The 18986-nt window shown below is 54.8% G+C and overlaps 1 protein-coding gene across 10 annotated transcripts; it reads left to right on the top strand.

Annotated features, from left to right (window-relative positions):
• The first annotated feature begins 11924 nt into the window (after positions 1-11924).
• Positions 11925-18924, top strand: ACHE (acetylcholinesterase (Cartwright blood group)). Of its 10 annotated transcripts, XM_030797215.1 has the most exons (6): positions 11925-12340; positions 12442-12637; positions 14643-15730; positions 16077-16561; positions 17577-17746; positions 18582-18924. In XM_030797215.1, the coding sequence occupies exons 3-6, from the start codon at positions 14663-14665 to the stop codon at positions 18701-18703; spliced, it is 1845 nt and encodes a 614-aa protein (XP_030653075.1). In that variant the 5' UTR covers positions 11925-12340; positions 12442-12637; positions 14643-14662; the 3' UTR covers positions 18704-18924. The 10 variants fall into 10 exon arrangements, with proteins under 10 accessions (XP_030653075.1, XP_030653080.1, XP_030653079.1 ...); XM_030797220.1 differs by lacking the exons at positions 11925-12340; positions 12442-12637 and adding an exon at positions 12669-12748; XM_030797219.1 differs by lacking the exons at positions 11925-12340; positions 12442-12637 and adding an exon at positions 12741-12748 and having other exon boundaries at positions 14640-15730.
• The last annotated feature ends 62 nt before the right edge of the window (positions 18925-18986 follow it).

The following is an 18986-nucleotide window of genomic DNA, read 5'->3' as shown; positions in this document are numbered from 1 at the left end:
TTTTTGAGACAGAGTCTCACTCTGTCACCCAGGCTGGAGTGCAGTGGTGCGATCTTGGCTCACTACAGCCTCCGCCTCCCAGGTTCAAGTGATCCTCCTGCCTCAGCCTCTTGAGCAGCTGGGATTACAGGCGCCTGCCACCATGCCCGGCTAATTTTTGTATTTTTAGTAGAGACGGGGTTTCGCCACGTTGGCCAGGCTAGTCTCACACTCTTGACCTCAGGTGATCCACACACCTCGGCCTCCCAAATGCTGGATTACAGGCATGAGTCACCATGCCTGGCCTTAAATTCTTATTTAAATTTATTAAACTTATTCTTATTTAAATTCTTTTATTCCTCAATTCCTTTCTATAACTTTTCATTATTTTACTTTGAAATATCTGCCAGGACATTCAAGAATCATAATTTTGGCAACCCATATGCCAGCCTTATGTGTCTCACAATTAAAGCACAATGTTTTCAGCATTGAAAAGAACCAATATGTTTATTCACACTCATAGTTGCAAAACAAACGTGTTAGGCCACTCTTGCATTGCTATAAATGCCTAAGACTGGGTGATTTATAAAGAAAAGAGGTTTATTTGGCTCACGGTTCTGCAGGCTGTACAGGAAGCATGGCGCCAGCATTTGCTTCTGGTGAGGACCTCAGGAAGCTTCCACTTACAGGGGAAGTTGAAGGGGGCTTGGCATGTCACAGGGCAAGAGAGAGAGCAAGAGAGAGTGTGGGAGGGAGGTGCCGCACTCTTAACCAGATCCCACTCACTATTGCAAAACAGCACCAAGGGGTTGGCACTGAACCATTCATGAGAAATCCACCCCCATGAGCCAAATACCTCCAACCAAGGGCTCATCTCCAACACTGGGGATTACATCTCGACGTGCAATCTGGAAAGGACAAACATCCAAACTATATCAACAAATGAAGAAGGCTGGAGAAATCCAAGGACTGAAGGACATCCTGGTTATAATTCCTACATTTAAGTCACATTGAGATTTGACATAGTATTGTACAACTTTAAATCTTATTTGCCATGCCTTAGAATCTTTTTCTTTTGAGACGGAGTCTTGCTGTATCACCCAGGCTGGAGTGCAGTGGCACAATCTTGGCTCACTGCAACCTCTGCCACCCAGCTTCAAGCAATTTTCCTGCCTCAGCCTCCCAAATAGCTGGGATTACCAGTGCCCACCACCATGCCCAGCTAATTTTTATAATTTTAGTAGAGACAGGGTTTTACCATGTTGGCCAGGCTGCTCTCAAAATCCTGGCCTCAAGTGATCTGCCCACCTCAGCCTCCCAAAAATGCTGAGATTACAGGTGTGAGCCACCTCACTCAGCCAGAATCCTTTCCAAATTAAAAATCAAACAGAAACCCCACAGAATCACATTTGCTTGGCATTGCTCTAGTAATATGTGCATCTTGGGTGCAAGTGTCTAAATTGCTAAACCTGCATCTGCAATTTTACATTTTAAGATGCTTCCGGCTGGGCGTGGTGGCTCACGCCTGTAATCCCAGCACTTTGGGAAGCCAAGGCAGGTGGATCACTTCAGGTCAGGAGTTCGAGACTAGCCTGACCAACACGGTGAAACCCTGTCTCTACTAAAAATACAAAATTAGCCAGACATGGTGGCACATGCCTGTAATCTCAGCTACTCAGGAGGCTGAGGCAGGAGAATTGCTTGAACCCGGGAGGCAGAGATTGTAGTGAGCTGAGATTGCACCATGGCACTCCATCCTGGGCAACAAAGATGCTTCCGGCTGGGTGCCATGTAATCCCAACACTGTGGGAGGCTGAGGCAGGAGGATCACCTGAGATCAGGAGTTCAAGACCAGACTGACCAACATGGCAAAACCCGATCTCTACTAAAAATACAAAAATTAGCTGGGTGTGGTGGTGGGTGCCTGTAATCCCAGCTACTTGGGAGGCTGAGGTAGGAGAATTGCTTGAACCGGGAGACGGAGGTTGCAGTGAGCTGAGATGGTGCCACTGCACTCCAGCCTGGGAGACACTGTGAGACTCCATCTCAAAAAAAAAAAAAAAAAAAAAAAAAAGATGCTTCCATCCACTGTTCATCTCAGATTAAATGAAGACCAAGGCTAGGCACAGTGGTTCACGCCTGTAATCCCAGCACTTTGGGAGGCCCAGGTAGGTGGATCACTTGAGGTCAGGAGTTCAAGACCAGCCTGGCAAACATGGCGAACCCCCTCTCTAGGAAAAACACAAAAATTAGCCGGGCGTGGTGGTGGGTGCCTGTAGTCCCAGCTACTTAGGAGGCTGAGGTAGAAAAATCACTTGAACTGGGTGGCGCAGCCTGCAGTGAGCCGAGTGAGCCAAGATCACACCACTGCACTCCAGCCTGGGTGACAGAGCAAGACTCTGTCTCAAAAAAGTAAAAATTTTTAATATAAATAATGTGATACTTATTAACACAGTGATTGGGACAAATCCAGATTGAGGGACATTCTACAAACTAACTGGCCAGTGGTCTTCAAACGTGTCAAGGTCATGAAAGACAAAGAATGAGGAAGTGTCCAAAACAGAGGGCACTAGTCGGGCATGGTAGCTCACACCTGTAATCCCAGCACTTTGGGAGGCTGAGGTGGACAGATCACCTGAGGTCAGGAGTTCAAGACTAGCCTGGCCAACATGGTGAAACCCCATCTCTGCTAAATACAAAAATTAGCCAGGTGTGGTGGTGGACACTGATAATCCCAGCTACTCAGAAGGCTGAGGCAGGAGAATCACTTGAACCCGGGAGGCGGAGGTTACGGTGAGCCAAGATCGCGCCACTGCACTCCAGCCTGGGTGCCAAAGCAAGACTCCATCTCAAAAAAAAAAAAAAAGAAAAGAAAATAGAAATAATGAAAAGAATACAGATAAGGCCTCCAGGATATAGCAAAAGCAATGCTCAGAGGACAATGTATAGCATTAAAGTAATTATGTCAATAAATAAGAAAGAATGAAAATAAATAAACAGCCAAGTGTGGTGGTGCACCTACAGACCCAGCTACTGAGGTGGGAGGATCACTTGAGCCCAGGAATTCTGAGCTGTAGGGCACTATGCCAATCCAGTGTCTGCACTGAGTTTGGCATCAACGTGGTGACCTCCTGGGAGCGGGGGGCCACCAGATTGTCTAAGGACGGGTGAACCTGCCCAGGTCAGAAACAGAGCAGGTCAAAACTCCCTGCAGATCAGTAGTTTTGTGCCTGTAAATAGCCACTGAACTCCAGCCTGGGCAACATAGCAAGAGCCCGTCTCTAAAAAATAAATAAATAAATAAAATTAATTAGAAATCCAATTCCAGAAGTTGTAAAACAAACAATAAAATAAACCTAAGAGAACACATAGAAGTTAATAAAGGTAAGAGCAGAACTTAATAAGCTGGAAAACTGGAAAACACATGAAAAGATGCTCAAATTTCCTCATAATAGAAAGTAGGCCAGGTGCCGTGGTTCACGCCTGTAATCCTAGCACTTTGGGAGGCCAAAGTGAGTGGATCACCTGAGGTCAGGAGTTCAAGACCAGACTGGCCAACATGACAAAACCCCCGTCTCTACTAAAAATACAAAAATTTGCTGGACATGATGGAGCATGCCTGTAATCCCAGCTACTCGGGAGGCTGACACAAGAGAATCAGTTGAACCCGGGAGGCAGAGATTGCAGTGGGCAAAGATTGCACTGAGCCGAGATAGCACCACTGCACTCCAGCCTGGGTGACAGGGCAAGACTCTGTCTCAAAAGAAATAGCTAATTAAACCCTTAATGCTTACTTAATTCAATATATTAATTTAAAAATTAATTAATTTTTAAATTTTTTAAAAATAAAGTAACTGGTCCAGCGCAGTGGCTCGCACCTGTAATCCCAGCACTTTGAGAGGCCGGGGCAGCAAGAGGTCAGGAGTTCAAGACCAGCCTAGCCAACATGGTGAAACCTCGTCTCTACTAAAAATACAAAAATGAGCTGCGCATGGTGGCGTGCGTCTGTAATCCCAGCTACTCAGGAGCGCACTTGAACCCGGGAGGCGGAGGTTGCAGTGAGCCAAGATTGTGCCACTGCACTCCAGCCTGGGTGACAGAGCAAGACTCTTTCTCAAAAATAAATAAATAAATAAATAAAGTAAAGCTGTACTGAAATACCATTCACCTCTTAAATGGGACAACTTTTTTGTTTTGTTTTTGGAGTTTGTTGAGACAAGTTCTCACTCTGTCACGCAGGCTGGAGTACAGTAGCATGATCACAGATCACTGCAGCCTCAAACTCCTGGGCTCAAGCGGTCTTCCCATCTCAGCCTCCCAAGTAGCTGTGACTACAGGCACGAGCCAGCACACTCAGCAATTTTTTATTTTTTGGAGAGCTGGGAGTCCCACTATGTTGCTCATGCTGGTCTTGAACTCCTGGGCTCAAGCGATCCTCCCACCTCAGCCTCCCAAAGTGCTGGGATTACAGGCATAAGCCACCACATCCAGCCAATTTTATTTTATTTTTAAATATACTATGTTGGCAAAACTATAAGCAACCAATAACTCTTACATATTGCAGGAGGTAGTGACCCAGTAATACATGTTGAGGAATTTATCCCAGGGATATACTTGCAACACTACAAAATGATTTGTGCACTAAGTTTGTAATAGCAAGTAACTGAAAGCAATTTAAATGCTCATCAGTGGGGGGCAAATTAAATTATGTTACTTTCAACTGGGCAAGGTGCCTCACGCCTGTAATCCCAGCACTTTGGAAGGCCAAGGCAGGCAGATCACCTGAGGTCGGGAGCTGGAGACCAGCCTGACCAACATGGAGAAACCCCATCTCTACTAAAAATAAAAAATTAGCCGAGAGTAGTGGCACATGCCTGTAATCCCAGCTACTCGGGAGGCTGAGGCAGGAGACTCACTTGAACCCGGGAGGCGGAGGTTGCGGTGAGCTGAGATCATGCCATTGCACTCCAGCCTGGGCAACAAGAGCAAAACTCCATTTCCAAATAAATAAATAAATAAAATTATGCTACCTTCACGCAATATAAAGTATGCAGCTTTTCATTAAAAAGGGAAAAAATAAAGAATGAGGGCCAGGTGTGGTGGCTCATGCCTGTAATCCTAGCACTTTGGGAAGCCGAGGCGGGTGGATCACTTGAGGTCAGGAGTTCGAGACCAGCCTGGCCAACATGGAGAAACCCTGCCTCTACTAAAAATGGAAAAATTAGCCAGGTGTGGTGGTGGGCGCCTGTAATCCCAGCTACTTGGGAGGCTGAAGAAGGAGAATCGCTTGAACTCTGGGGGGCGGAGGTTACAGTGATTGGAGATCGCGCCACTGCACTCCAGCCTGGGTGACAGAGCTAAACTCCGTCTAAAAAAAAAAAATGAGAAAGTCTATGATGTACGAATCTGGAACTATCCTTAAGATATACTATTAGCTAGGTTTCTTTTTTTAAGTCAAGTACAGAAGAGTGTGTAAAGGATGCTACAATTATGTAAAAACATGGATTCAGGGCAGAAAAATACCTATTGATGATATATGCATGTACCTGTTTGGGCTACAGAAAACAATGAAGAAAAAAAGTGGGTAATACATGCAATACAGGACCACAGCTAACACTGCTTTAGGAATGAATACTGGGTCGAAGAAGGCAGGGAAGAAGAGAACTTTTCACTTTATACCTTTTCAATTTTATGAATTCACTAACTGTCCAAATAAAATATAACCTTTTTTTTTTTTTTTTTTAGGACGGGGTTTCCCTTTATCCCCTAGGCTGGAGTGCAGTGGCACGATCTCAGCCCACTGCAGCCTTGACTTCCTAGGTCCAAGCGATCCTCCCACCTCAGCCTCCTGAGTAGCAGGGACCACAGCCACGCACTGCCACACCCAGCTAATTTTTGTATTTTTGGTAGAGAAAGGGGTCTCCCTATGTTGCCCAGGATGATCTCAAACTCCTGGGCTCAAACAGTCCACCCACCTCAGCCTCCCAAAGTGCAGGGATTAAAGGCGTGAGCCACCGTGCTTGGCCCAAAATGTAACTTAAAAAGATATTCTCCAGCCAGGAAATAACTTCTCCCCACTCTTCTAAGATCTTTCCGCTCTCGTTTCCGGCCATCACTGTTGCCTGCAGCACAGACATTTGTAAGTGTGCCCAGGACAAGGATGGGAGGGTGTCACAACTGAATGAAAGTAGGGAAGCCAGGCGCAGTGGCTCACACCTGTAATCGATTCCAGCTACTCAGGAGGCTGAAGGCAGGAGGACCGCTCAAGCCCAGGAGTTCAAGGCCAGCCTGGGCAACATAGCGAAACCCTGTATCTATCAAAAAAAAAAAATAGCCAAGCTTGGTGGCATGGGTCTCTAATCCCAGCTACTCAGGAGGCTGAGGCAGGAGATTCGCTTGAACCCGGGAGGCAGAAGTTGCAATGAGGGGAAATCGCACCACTGAACTCCAGCCTGGGCAACACAGTGAGACTCTGTCTCAAAAAAAAAAAAAAGAGGAAGAAGAACCTGGGGGAGAATGGGAGGCAGAAGATAAACATCTCCCAGGAAGCACAGGGACTCAGGCAGGGACCCCCACCCCGTGACAATGCACACACCCCCACACCTCTCTCCTTGGAAGGGAGGGGCCAGGAGGGCCTGAGAGACTCTAGTTGATTTTCCAGAAATCACAGAAGGAGATAGTCACTGCGAAACAGCCCAGCCCATCCAGGTCAGAGTTCTCACCCAAAGTCCAAAGCCTGCAATTTACCAGCTGATGAAACGAAACAACCTCCGTATCATTACCTGTATATAACGCCTCTGGGCATCAGTTTCAGCTTCCCAGCTGTTAATTTGTACTAAGAATAGCCTGGGTGTGGTGTCTCATGCCCATAATCTCAGCACTTTGGGAGGCCAAGGCAGGTGGATCAGCTGAGGTCAGGAGTCGGAGACCAGACTGGTCAACATGGTGAAACCCCGTTACTACTCAAAATACAAAAATTAGCTGGGCGTGATGGCAGGCACCTGTAATCCCAGCTACTCAGGAGGCTGAGACAGGAGAATTGCTTGAACCCAGGAGGTAGTGAGCCAAGATCACACCATTGCACTCCAGGCTGGGCAACAGAGTGAGACTCTGTCTCAAAAAAAAAAAAAAAAATCGTAGTGAAAATACAGCCTACCCCACTGGAGCTGGGCGCAGTGGCTCATGCCCGTAATCCCAGCACTTTGGGAGGCCAAGGTGGGCGGATCACCTGAGGTCAGGAGTTTGAGACCAGCCTGGCCAACATGGTGAAACCCCGTCTCTACTTAAAATATAAAAAATTAGCCGGGCGTAGTGGTATGCACCTGTAATCCCAGCTACTCGGTAGGCTGAGGCAGGAGAATCACTTGAACCCGGGAGGCAGAGGTTGCAGTGAGCCAAGATCACGCCATTGCACTCCAGCCTGGGGAACAAAACCGAGACTTCATCTCAAAAAAAAAAAAAAAAAAAAGCAAAGAAAATACAGCCTACCCCATTTGAATGCTACAAGCGAGAATTAAATGAATGATATTTAGCAAAGCATTCAGGAAGCGGCTGGCAAACAAGCTCTTCCTCCCCATACATGCTACTGTGAAAGCAACATTGGATCTGGGCTACTCTTCCACTCCACCCTGTTGTCCCCAACGTTGTGGACGTTTAAGGGATCCAGCTGGCCACTGGGCCAACCTCACAGCCAGCCTGCACTGTCCCCAAGCCAGGTGGCAGAATCCCAAACCAGTCCTCCTCACTTCTGCACCAATCTTGTGTTAAATACTCAGTGTCCCTAGAACCCCAGCCAAGGTCATCTATGGAACCTGTGCTTCCGGCACAGCTCTCACTTGGCCACTTGATACCTGCAGGGCAGCTAGGAGTGGCCAGGAGCTCTCTGGGTGTCAAACATCTATAGCACCTAGTGTAACCTCACCAGCTGTTCCCAAGAAGCCATTCAAGGTGCACTGCTAACATTTAAACTGAAAACCAAGTCAGGGTTGGCTGGAACCCGTGAGACCAGGATCTGAGAGCCAGTTGGACCAGCATGCCAGGGACCATATCAGATGGATGCCAGGTCATACCAGGGAAGATGAGTGGCAACGTGGAGTTCAATGTACTACTGGTGAATTAAATTGCATATTTCACTTCTTTCAGAAGCACTCAAGTTCATGGGCAAAAAGGAATGCCAAGAAAAGTACTGATCAGTTCTGATGGCCGGGCGTGGTGGCTCACACCTGTAATCCCAGCACTTTGGGAAGCAGAGGTGGGAGGATCGCTTGAGCCCAGGAGTTCAAGACCAGCCTGGGCAACATAGCAAGACCCCGTCTCTACAAATTAATAAAATATTTAAAAATTAGCTGGGCACGGTGGTGCCACCTGTGGTCCCAGCTATTCAGAAGGCTGAAGTAGGATTACTGCTTGAGCCCAGGACTTCAAGGCTGCATTGAGATATGATCACACCATTGCACTCCAACCCCGGGTGACAGAATGAGACAAAAAAAAAAAATCTGAGCACAAGGGTATGCCACCCACGCTCCCCTCTACCCCCGGCCAGAAAAGAGTCTCAACTAAGCAAAAGGTTATTTGGCCAATTGCATGGGAAATACTGTACACTCATTAAATATTTAACAAAATTGTGAAAACAAAGTAAGACTTTGTAGAGACAAGCTATAAAAAATGTGTGAAATGCTCATAACTAGCAAGAGAGAAAAGGGTAAAAAGGATGGATAAGCCGCAAAGAGAAATCAGCCTATCCTGTGTAGGATGACATAACTTGGATCCAGCAGGAAGGCTGGCCCAACATTAAGTAGGGGACATAGGAAGGGGTGGGCAGAGGGAGGAATGTTCTTTGTGTGGCCTCAGGCTCCCAATTCTGCCAGGTTACAATCTCACTTAATGGGGGGTTGGGCAAAGGCTCATCATTAAAGGAAGAGTTCGGCCGGATATGGTGGCTCAGGCCTGTAATCCCAGCACTTTGGGAGGCTGAGGCAGGTGGATCACTTAAGGCCAGGAGGTTGAGACCAGCCTGGCCAACATGGTGAAACCCCATCTCTACTAAAAATACAAAAAATTAACCAGGCATGGTGGTGCGCACCTGTAATCCCAGCTACTCGGGAGGCTGAGGCAGGAGAATCGCTTGAACCTGGGAAGTGGAGGTTGCAGTGAGCCAAGATCACGCCACTGCACTCCAGCCTGGGGCAACAGAGTGAGACTCTGTCAAATAAATAAATAAATAAATAGGAGATACTGTTCTTCAGCCCCTCCTCCTTCCTGCTGGCTGGAATGTAGATGTGATGGCTGATGTTCCAGCAGCCATTCTATGCCATGCAGTGGAAGTCACATGCAGAAGATGGTGCAGTAACAAGATACTGTGTAAGGAGCAACAAGGTTCTGTGTAAAGAAGCCTGGACCCTGACATTGAGGGCACCATGCCAACCCTGCAAGACCGATTTCTAGGTCTTTTTTTTTTTTTTTAAGACAGAGTCTCCCTCTGTCACCCAAGCTGGAGTGCAGTGGCGAGATCTTGGCCCACTGCAATCTCTGCCTCCCAGGTTCAAGCAATTCTTGTGCCTCAGCCTCCCAAGTAGCTGAGAGTACACGCATGCACCACTACACCGAGCTAATTTTTGTATTTTTAGTACAGACAAGGTTTTACCATGTTGCCCAGGCTGGTCTCAAACTCCTGGCCTCAGGCGATCCTCCTGCCTCAGGCTCCAAGTAGCTAGAATTATAAGTATGCACCACCACACCCAGCTAATTATTTTTATTTTTTGTAGAGATAGGGTCTCACCACACTGGCCATGCTGGCCTCATACTCCTGGCCTCAAGTGATCCTCTCTCCTTGTCCTCCCAAAGTTCTAGGATGACAGTCACTGCACCTGGCCTAAGAAATACATTTCTTTTTTTTTTTTTTTCAGACGGAGTTTCGCTCTTGTTGCCCAGGTTGGAGTGCAATAGCATGATCTCCGCTCGCTACAATCTCCGCCTCCCAGGTTCAAGCGATTCTCCTGCCTCAGCCTCCTGAGTAGCTGGGATTACAAGCATGGGCCACCATGCCCAGCTAATTTTTTTGTATTTTTAGTAGAGACGGGGTTTGTCCACGTTGGTCAGGCTGGTCTTGAACTCCCAACCTCAGGTGATCTGCCTGCCTTGGCCTCCCAAAGTACTGGGATTACAACAGGCATGAGCCACCGCGCCCGGCCTCTATTATATCTTGTTAAAGACATTATTTGGTTTTTGGTCTCATACAGCTGAATTGAATATTAACCAATAAATAGAGGAAATAAGAATCTTTTGTGTTAGAAGATGTGGATCAAAGTCTGTAATAGAAGTGGGGTTCCCTGCCAGGCATGGCGGCTCATGCCTGTAAATCCCAACACTTTGGGAGGCTAAGGCAGGAGGATCACCTGAGGTCAGGAGTTCGAGACAAGCCTGGCCAACCTGGTGAAACCCCACCTCTGCTAAACATACAAAACTTAGCCGGGTGTGGTGGCAGGCGCCTCTAGTCCCAGCTACTCAGGAGGCTGGGACAGGAGAATCCTTGAGCCCAGGAGGCAGAGGTTGCAGCGAGCTGAGATGGCGTCATTACACTCTAGCCTGAGCGACAGAGCAAGACTCTGTCCAAAAAAAAAAAAAAATGGGGCCTCCTTCCAAGGTGGGAGACAGAGATAAAAGAGGGGTAGGGGAATTCTCTGAATTGGCAGAACTGGTAGTAGAAGCAAGGCTCATTCCTGGATAAACAGAAATTGTGAGAGAAGAAATGGGAAAAATCAAGGACATCCCTGCAGTGACAGCTGTGGAGGGTGGGGAGTTTACTATGCTAGACTATGTAGGGAAACGCCTCCTGGTTTGACAGGTTAGGTGCCTGTGTTGACAAAGGTTGCTGAGAGCTCAAGGTGAAAAGAGGGATAGTTCCAGGAAATGATAACCCTGGTGATAAACTGTCCCTGCCCTCCCTATCTTCATTGTACAGGCCTAGAAACTCGTGACGACAGAGGTTAGGTGACACCTGCGTGGCACAGCTCGTCTGGAGGGTGACAGGGGCAAGCCTTCATCACTAGCAGGGCCAAAAATCCCTAAAGCCTCAGGACTGGGGCAGGCCTCAGAGCACTCATTCATGGTTTGTTTCCATCATTTTAGTTTTTAGGGGAGAAGGGAGTCTCGCTATGTTGCCCAAGCTGGTCTCCAACTCCTGGACTGAAGCGATCCTGCTGCCTCGACCTCTCAGAGTGCTGGGATTACAGGCACTGCACTAGGGGCCACATGCGACCCCATCATTTTAATAATTCATAATTACCACGCTTAGAAACCTGCCTCAGATCCATTCCTCCCGCAGCAACAACACCCACCGTCCATCCTCCTGTCCCCTCCCCCATGCACAGCACTTACACCTGCCCTTCAGGGATCTCAACTAGGGCACATCGTCTGGCCAGTGGGGAGCCTTCAACTAGTGCGGCCAGAACGCTGAAGGCCGGATACAAGGAGCCTCGGTGTCCAGGCAGGGGATCTGGGGTTGCCTGAGACTGGGGCGGGGAGAGCCGGAGACAGTAGGCACAGACGGCGAGGGGTTCACCTCCCCAACACCCCCAACCCAGTCCAGCCTCCAAGGCCCGAGTGGCTGCTTTTTGCGCCACCTGGCGGCCGTCTCCAGCGAGCGGAGCGCGGGAGTCCGTGCCTGCAGGACCCGGTTCCCGTGGGGCGAGCGGGCGTGGGGCGTGCCCAGCTTGGAGAGCCGGGAACCGCGCGGCCCAGGGACTGGCAAGACTCCGGATTCAACCCCTGCGAGGCCCCGAGACCCGGTGCCCGCGGTCCCTGGCGGCGGCGCCCGCGTGCCCGGGGCGCTGCGGGGCGCTGCGGGGCGCGCCGCGGCCAGAGGGAGCGTGTGCGCACGCGCCCACCCCACACCGTGCCCCGCACCGCCGCGCGCGCGCACGCACGCCCCGACGCTGGCCTGCGCCGGCCGCTCTCCCACGCCGGGGCCCGGGGGCTCCCGAGCCGGCCGCCTCCAGGAAGCAGGCGCCGCGCGGTATTGCCGCCTGCACCTCGGGCGTGGGCACCCCGCTGCAGCAGCCCTGTCCACACGGGTGACCTCCTGGAGGGCGGGGCGGGGGGCAATCTGCGTGGGTCAGGCCCCTCGGAGCAGGCTGGGGGCGCCCGGGCCAGGCCGCTCCCACCTGCCAGCCGCGCGGCCAATGAATGCTAGGCCTGGTGATGTCATGCCCCGACCGGACCCTGGTGACGAAAGTCCGAGGTCACCCGTCAGGGAACCAGCACAGACCCACCTGCGGGGGTTCCAGAAGTTTCCACTGCCGCCGCGGAGTGCGGCCTCGCCCGGCAGCCTTGCGCGTGCTACCACGCTGGCCTGCCTTCTCAGGTGCCCCAAGTCACCCCTTCCTCCCCCGGGGTCTCCTGTCTCCATGCCCCCCCCCACTACATTTCCACTAGCGATCCCGTTTTACGTCTCCATTCCCACAGGTGTCCTTTCATCCCCAGGAGTGTCCCACGTCACCTTTTCTGCACCAGTGCCACCTGGACCCCTAAGGGGACGGTCCTCGGCCACACTCCCACATCCCTCTCCTCCCATGCCACCCGTCTGTGTCGTGGCCGGGGATGCATGGCTCCTTGGCCTTGCGCTAACTTCAGCCTCGAGCGAGACCGACAGGGTGTCCAAGTGTGTCCGTCCGTCTGTGAAAGTCGGTCCCTGCGTTTGTGCCTGTCACTGCATGAGGTCGTCCGTCTGCGCGTGTCTGTCTCCAAGGGGTTCTGTCCGTCTGTCTGTCACGTGGGTGTCTACTCCGCCGCTGCAGGTCTTTGGGTCGCGTCTGTCACTGCGCGTCTGTTGTCGGTCGGCGTCTGGCACTGGAGTGCGTCTGGGCCCCGGGGTCTCCGGGTCTCCGCTCCAAGGGAGGGAGAGAGAGGGGAGGTGGCCGCCCGGAGGAGCGGGGAGGGGCGGGGGCGGAGACAGTGGGCGGGGGCGGGCGAGGGCGCCGTGAGGCCCGGAGGGGGTGTGTGCGGGGGGCCGGAGGCGGCGGCTGTCAGAGTCGGCTCAGCCTGCGCCGGGGAACATCGGCCGCCTCCAGCTCCCGGCGCGGCCCGGCCCGGCCCGGCTCGGCCGCCTCAGGTGAGTCTCCCTCCCCGCCCGGGACTCTCCTTAAGGCCCGCATCCGGGGCATCGTGCGCTCCCCGAGGGGTCCAGGCCCCCCTAACGGGACGGCTCCCGCGTCCCCGGGCCTGCCCCGCGCCGCCCTCCGCTGCCCCGCACTCGTCCGGAACTCTTCGCCGGCCGCCTCACACTCACCGACGCCCACGCAGGAGCCCGAGCCCGCGGGGACGGCCGCCGCCTCTGCGCTCCGATTCCCGCGGGGACCCCCGAGCGCCCCTTCCCCCAATCGCTCGCTAGTCCGGGGCCACTGGAAGACACCCCCTAATTGGGGCGGTACCCGAGTTGCGCAGGTTCCCGGCGCCGGGCTGGGCACCCCCATCCCCAGGGCCACAAGCCCAGCGCCCCTGCGCAGCGCCCCGCAGAGGCCCCCTCCGAGGCCCAGGACGCCCCCTCCCGCGGAGACTCCATCTCTATTTTTTGGGAAGGGGAGGCTCGGCGGAAGCCCCGAGTTATAATTAGCGCCACTCGGGTTTCCTAGTTAATCTCCAGCAGCACCACCACCCCCCAGCTCAGGGCGGCGGGGGCTGGGCGAGGGGTGACCGGTGGGAGAGGGGGGAGTTCCCACCCGGGGAATTTTGATCCTTTGGCTGGAGATGCCGGAACCGTAGCAGCTGCTGCCCCCAAAATAGCGCCCCCGCCCCTGCAGCCGGGGATCTCCGGAGCCCCGGGAACACAGGCGTCCCGGCTCGCCCTTCAGGCGGCTCTGCAAGGCCCTGGAGCCCCCAGGCCCCCCACCCCAAGTTCCCGGCTCCGGGCTCGGGGCGGGGAGCGCCGACCTTTTCTCGGTCTCTACTGCCCTCCGCCGGCGGCGGCGTGCACGGCAGCTTCAGACGAATGGGGGGCTCTCGAGTCCTGGGGGACGCGGGCTGGCGAGCCTGTTTGCTGGGGCTGGGCTGGGAGCGTGCGCAGCTGATGGGAACCCGCGGGCATCAGCGCTCGGTGCCAGACATTGGATGAGAAGGGGCAGGGTTGGGTGGGGAGTGGACTAGGCAGGATTTGGGGAACCCCGGGACCTGAGGCTTCCACACCCTGAATGCCCAGCCCACCGCCCCCCAGGGCCCCGGGTCTGGCCGACCCAGGAGAGCAGGGCTGCGCCTTCAGGCCGCCGCAAGCTCCCCCAGCGGCGCCGCCCGTCCGTGAGGCCGCGCCCCTGTCGGGTGGCCTGTGCGTGGACTGAGGCCTCTGGTGCCCTCACTGCACGAGCTGGGCCCGGCCCAGTTCCAGGAAGAGGTGAGGGCGGTGTACCCCTGCGGGGCAGAGAGGGTGCTCCTCTCTGTTCCCTGCATTTGTCTGGATATGGGTGTCTGCCTGATCTCTTTCCCCTCCTGCCCGCTCGCCTGTGTCCTTGTCTCTGCCTGTCTCCTTCTCTCCCTCCCTCTCTCCCCTCATCTTTGCCAACCTGCCCCACCTCCCCTGCAGCTGAGCGATAACCCTTGGGCCGACTGTGCCCTAATCTCCTCCCTCCTGGCTTCTGGACGGACCCTTCACCCTTTCCCTTTCTTTCTCCCAGCAGACGCCGCCTGCCCTGCAGCCATGAGGCCCCCGCAGTGTCTGCTGCACACGCCTTCCCTGGCTTCCCCACTCCTTCTCCTCCTCCTCTGGCTCCTGGGAGGAGGAGTGGGGGCTGAGGGCCGGGAGGATGCAGAGCTGCTGGTGACGGTGCGTGGGGGCCGGCTGCGGGGCATTCGCCTGAAGACCCCCGGGGGCCCCGTCTCTGCTTTCCTGGGCATCCCCTTTGCGGAGCCACCCATGGGACCCCGTCGCTTTCTGCCACCGGAGCCCAAGCAGCCTTGGTCAGGGGTGGTAGACGCTACAACCTTCCAGAGTGTCTGCTACCAATATGTGGACACCCTATACCCAGGTTTTGAGGGCACCGAGATGTGGAACCCCAACCGTGAGCTGAGCGAGGACTGCCTGTACCTCAACGTGTGGACACCATACCCCCGGCCTACATCCCCCACCCCTGTCCTCGTCTGGATCTATGGGGGTGGCTTCTACAGTGGGGCCTCCTCCTTGGACGTGTACGATGGCCGCTTCTTGGTACAGGCCGAGAGGACTGTGCTGGTGTCCATGAACTACCGGGTGGGAGCCTTTGGCTTCCTGGCCCTGCCCGGGAGCCGAGAGGCCCCGGGCAATGTGGGTCTCCTGGATCAGAGGCTGGCCCTGCAGTGGGTGCAGGAGAACGTGGCAGCCTTTGGGGGTGACCCGACATCAGTGACGCTGTTTGGGGAGAGCGCAGGAGCCGCCTCGGTGGGCATGCACCTGCTGTCCCCGCCCAGCCGGGGCCTGTTCCACAGGGCCGTGCTGCAGAGCGGTGCCCCCAATGGACCCTGGGCCACGGTGGGCATGGGAGAGGCCCGTCGCAGGGCCACGCAGCTGGCCCACCTTGTGGGCTGTCCTCCAGGTGGCACTGGTGGGAATGACACAGAGCTGGTAGCCTGCCTTCGGACACGACCAGCGCAGGTCCTGGTGAACCACGAATGGCATGTGCTGCCTCAAGAAAGCGTCTTCCGGTTCTCCTTCGTGCCTGTGGTAGATGGAGACTTCCTCAGTGACACCCCAGAGGCCCTCATCAATGCGGGAGACTTCCACGGCCTGCAGGTAACTAGTGGCTAGCCGGCGTGAAGCTGGCTCCTCTGGGTCCCAATGGTCCCTCCCCTCCCTGCAGGGACCCAGGCATGAGGGCTTCTCCAGGCCCATTCCCAGAAGTCCCAGAAGTCGTCTCTGAGGGCTCAGATCCCAGGGTGGTCGGCAGGGCAAACAGGAAAGCCACCATGGGTCTATTTTCTCTTTCTCTGCGTCCCTCCCCTGATCTCGTCCTCTCTCTGTCCATGGTTCCGGGTCTGTAACTGTTCATCTCTCTGGCTCTTTGTCTGTCCATCTGTTTCTGTCTACTTGTCTGTCTGTGCCTGTCGCTCCATCCCACCCCCCTCTCCCTCACCCCCAGGTGCTGGTGGGTGTGGTGAAGGATGAGGGCTCGTATTTTCTGGTTTACGGGGCCCCAGGCTTCAGCAAAGACAACGAGTCTCTCATCAGCCGGGCCGAGTTCCTGGCCGGGGTGCGGGTCGGGGTCCCCCAGGTAAGTGACCTGGCAGCCGAGGCTGTGATCCTGCATTACACAGACTGGCTGCATCCCGAAGACCCGGCACGCCTGAGGGAGGCCCTGAGCGATGTGGTGGGCGACCACAATGTCGTGTGCCCCGTGGCCCAGCTGGCTGGGCGACTGGCTGCCCAGGGTGCCCGGGTCTACGCCTACATCTTTGAACACCGTGCCTCCACGCTCTCCTGGCCTCTGTGGATGGGGGTGCCCCACGGCTACGAGATCGAGTTCATCTTTGGGATCCCCCTGGACCCCTCTCGAAACTACACGGCGGAGGAGAAAATCTTCGCCCAGCGACTGATGCGATACTGGGCCAACTTTGCCCGCACAGGGTCAGCAGTGCAGAGGGGGAGAAGGCTGGGGAGGACAGGAGTCGGGGGCGGGAGGACACACAAAGAGAGGCAGACACACAGAGACAGAAAGGACGGGTGGGACAGGGGCAGGATAGAACAGCCGGAGAGGGACATGCTCACAAAGGAGATAAAAGGGGAGAGAAAAAGAAAGGAGACAGAGAAGGCAGAGAGGGTCTTGCAGAGACAGAGGCAAAGGAAAGTGAGGAGGAGACGAGGTAGACATGGAGGGGGCAGGGCACAGTGGCTCACCCCTGTAATTCCAGCCCTTTGGGAGGCCAAGGTGGTAGGATCCCCTGAGGTCAGGAATTTGAGACCAGACTGGACAACATAACAAGACCCCGACTCTTAAAAAGAAAACAAAAATACAAAACTTAGCCAGGCACGGTGGCTCTTGCCTGTAGTCCCAGCTACTTGGGAAGGTGAGGCAGGAGGATTGATTGAGCCTGAGAGGTTGAGGCTGCAGTGAGCTATGATGGCACCACTGCACTCCAGCCTGAGCGGCCCTGTCTCTGGAAAAAAAAAAAAAAAAGACGGGAGACCAAGACAAAGGAGTTGGAGCTGGATTAAGTCAAACCAGTGATGTCACTAGCAGTGACACATTCTCTCACACACACACTAGTTTACCTGGATCAAGAAAAGGACAATGAAATCTAGCATCGGATGGGTGTTGTTAAAAAATGTGATGTTCGTAGACATAGGACCCGTCCTGGTTACTTAGGAAGGGCTCAAGACATTCTAGCCATTTTTTTAGTGAGAGAAACAAAGATGGAACAGAAAAGCTGAGAGAAACGGAAGGAGACAGGGAGCGCATGAGGAAGGGGAAGACTCTGATGACCCGGCACATTGGAGAAGGGAAAGGAGTGACTTGGTGGTGGGAGGGTGGGGACGGGCTCTCTGGGGCTCTCCGCAGAGCTGAAGAGTCCGGGGTCCCGGGGAGTTGGGGGCCACCTCCTCCCACCGCCCGTCTGGACTGAGCCTTCCCTTCCTTCCGCAGGGACCCCAATGAGCCCCGAGACCCCAAGGCCCCGCAATGGCCCCCGTACACGGCGGGGGCTCAGCAGTACGTGAGTCTGGACCTGCGGCCGCTGGAGGTGCGGCGGGGGCTGCGCGCCCAGGCCTGCGCCTTCTGGAACCGCTTCCTCCCCAAATTGCTCAGCGCCACCGGTACGCAGGGGCCAGCGGGCAGCGGCTGGGAGGAGGGGAGTGGGAGCCGGCCAGGTGTAACCCCTCTCTTCTCCCCCTAGCCTCGGAGGCTCCCAGCACCTGCCCAGGCTTCACCCATGGGGAGGCTGCTCCGAGGCCCGGCCTCCCCCTGCCCCTCCTCCTCCTCCACCAGCTTCTCCTCCTCCTCCTCTCCCACCTCCTGCGGCTGTGACCACGGCCTCTTCCCCTACGGCCATAGGGGCCCCTCCTCTAATGAGTGGTCGGACCGTGGGGAAGGGCCCCACTCAGGGATCTCAGACCCAGTGCCCCCTCCCTCCTCAAACCAAGAGACTCACACTGGACAGGGCAGGAGGAGGGGGCCGTGCCTCCCACCCTTCTCAGGGACCCCCATGCCTTTGTTGTTTGAATGGAAATGGAAAAGCCAGTATTCTTTTATAAAATTATCTTTTGGAACCTAAGCCAGACATTGCGGGGAAGAGGGAGGCCCCGGGCTGGGTAGCACCCCCCATTGGGGCTATAACGGTCAACCATTTCTGTCTCTTCTTTTTCCCCCAACCTCCCCCTCCTGTCCCCTCTGTCCCCCTGTCTTCCGGTCATTCTTTTCTCCTCCTCTCTCCTTCCTGCTGCCCTTCTCTGGCCCCGCCTCTGCCCTCATCCTCCCTCTCGTCTTTCGCACATTCTCCTGATCCTCTTGCCACCGTCCCACGTGGTCGCCTGCATTTCTCCGTGCGTCCTCCCTGCACTCATGCCCCCCCTTCAACCCGCCCAAATGTCCGATCCCCGACCTTCTTCGTGCCGTCCTCCCCTCCCGCCTCGCCGGGCGCCCGGGCCGCAGACACGCTCGACGAGGCGGAGCGCCAGTGGAAGGCCGAGTTCCACCGCTGGAGCTCCTACATGGTGCACTGGAAGAACCAGTTCGACCACTACAGCAAGCAGGATCGCTGCTCAGACCTGTGACCCCGGAGGGACCCCCACGACCCCCGTTCCGCCCGGCCCCCTAGCTGTATATACTATTTATTTCAGGGCTGGGCTATAACACAGACGAGCCCCAGACCCTGTCCATCCCCACCCCACCCCCGACGTCCCCCGGGGCTCCCGGTCCTCTGCATGTCTCAGGCTGAGCTCCCTCCCCCGCGGTGCCTTCGCCCCTCTGGGCTGCCAATAAACTGTTACAGCCACGGGAGTGTGCGCGGCTAGGGAGCCAGGGGTAGGGGCAGAACGCCGGAATCACGGGGGCCGA

The sequence above is a fragment of the Nomascus leucogenys genome, chromosome 17 (assembly GCF_006542625.1).
Source record: "Nomascus leucogenys isolate Asia chromosome 17, Asia_NLE_v1, whole genome shotgun sequence".
NCBI lineage: Eukaryota > Metazoa > Chordata > Mammalia > Primates > Hylobatidae > Nomascus > Nomascus leucogenys.
The sequence above is the reverse complement of the archived record's forward strand: the minus strand, read 5'-3'. Positions and strand labels throughout refer to the sequence as shown.

What these genes read in the sequence shown, in the direction of transcription:
- ACHE (XM_012496468.2), top strand. Translation starts at nt 14,426, where the DNA reads ATGGGTGTCTGCCTGATCTCTTTCCCCTCCTGCCCGCTCGCCTGTGTC. An exon ending in GCCAACTTTGCCCGCACAGG is followed by an intron (nt 16,562 to 17,576) that starts GTCAGCAGTGCA and finishes TTCCTTCCGCAG; the next exon opens with GGACCCCAATGAGCCCCGAG. An exon ending in CAAATTGCTCAGCGCCACCG is followed by an intron (nt 17,747 to 17,826) that starts GTACGCAGGGGC and finishes TTCTCCCCCTAG; the next exon opens with CCTCGGAGGCTCCCAGCACC.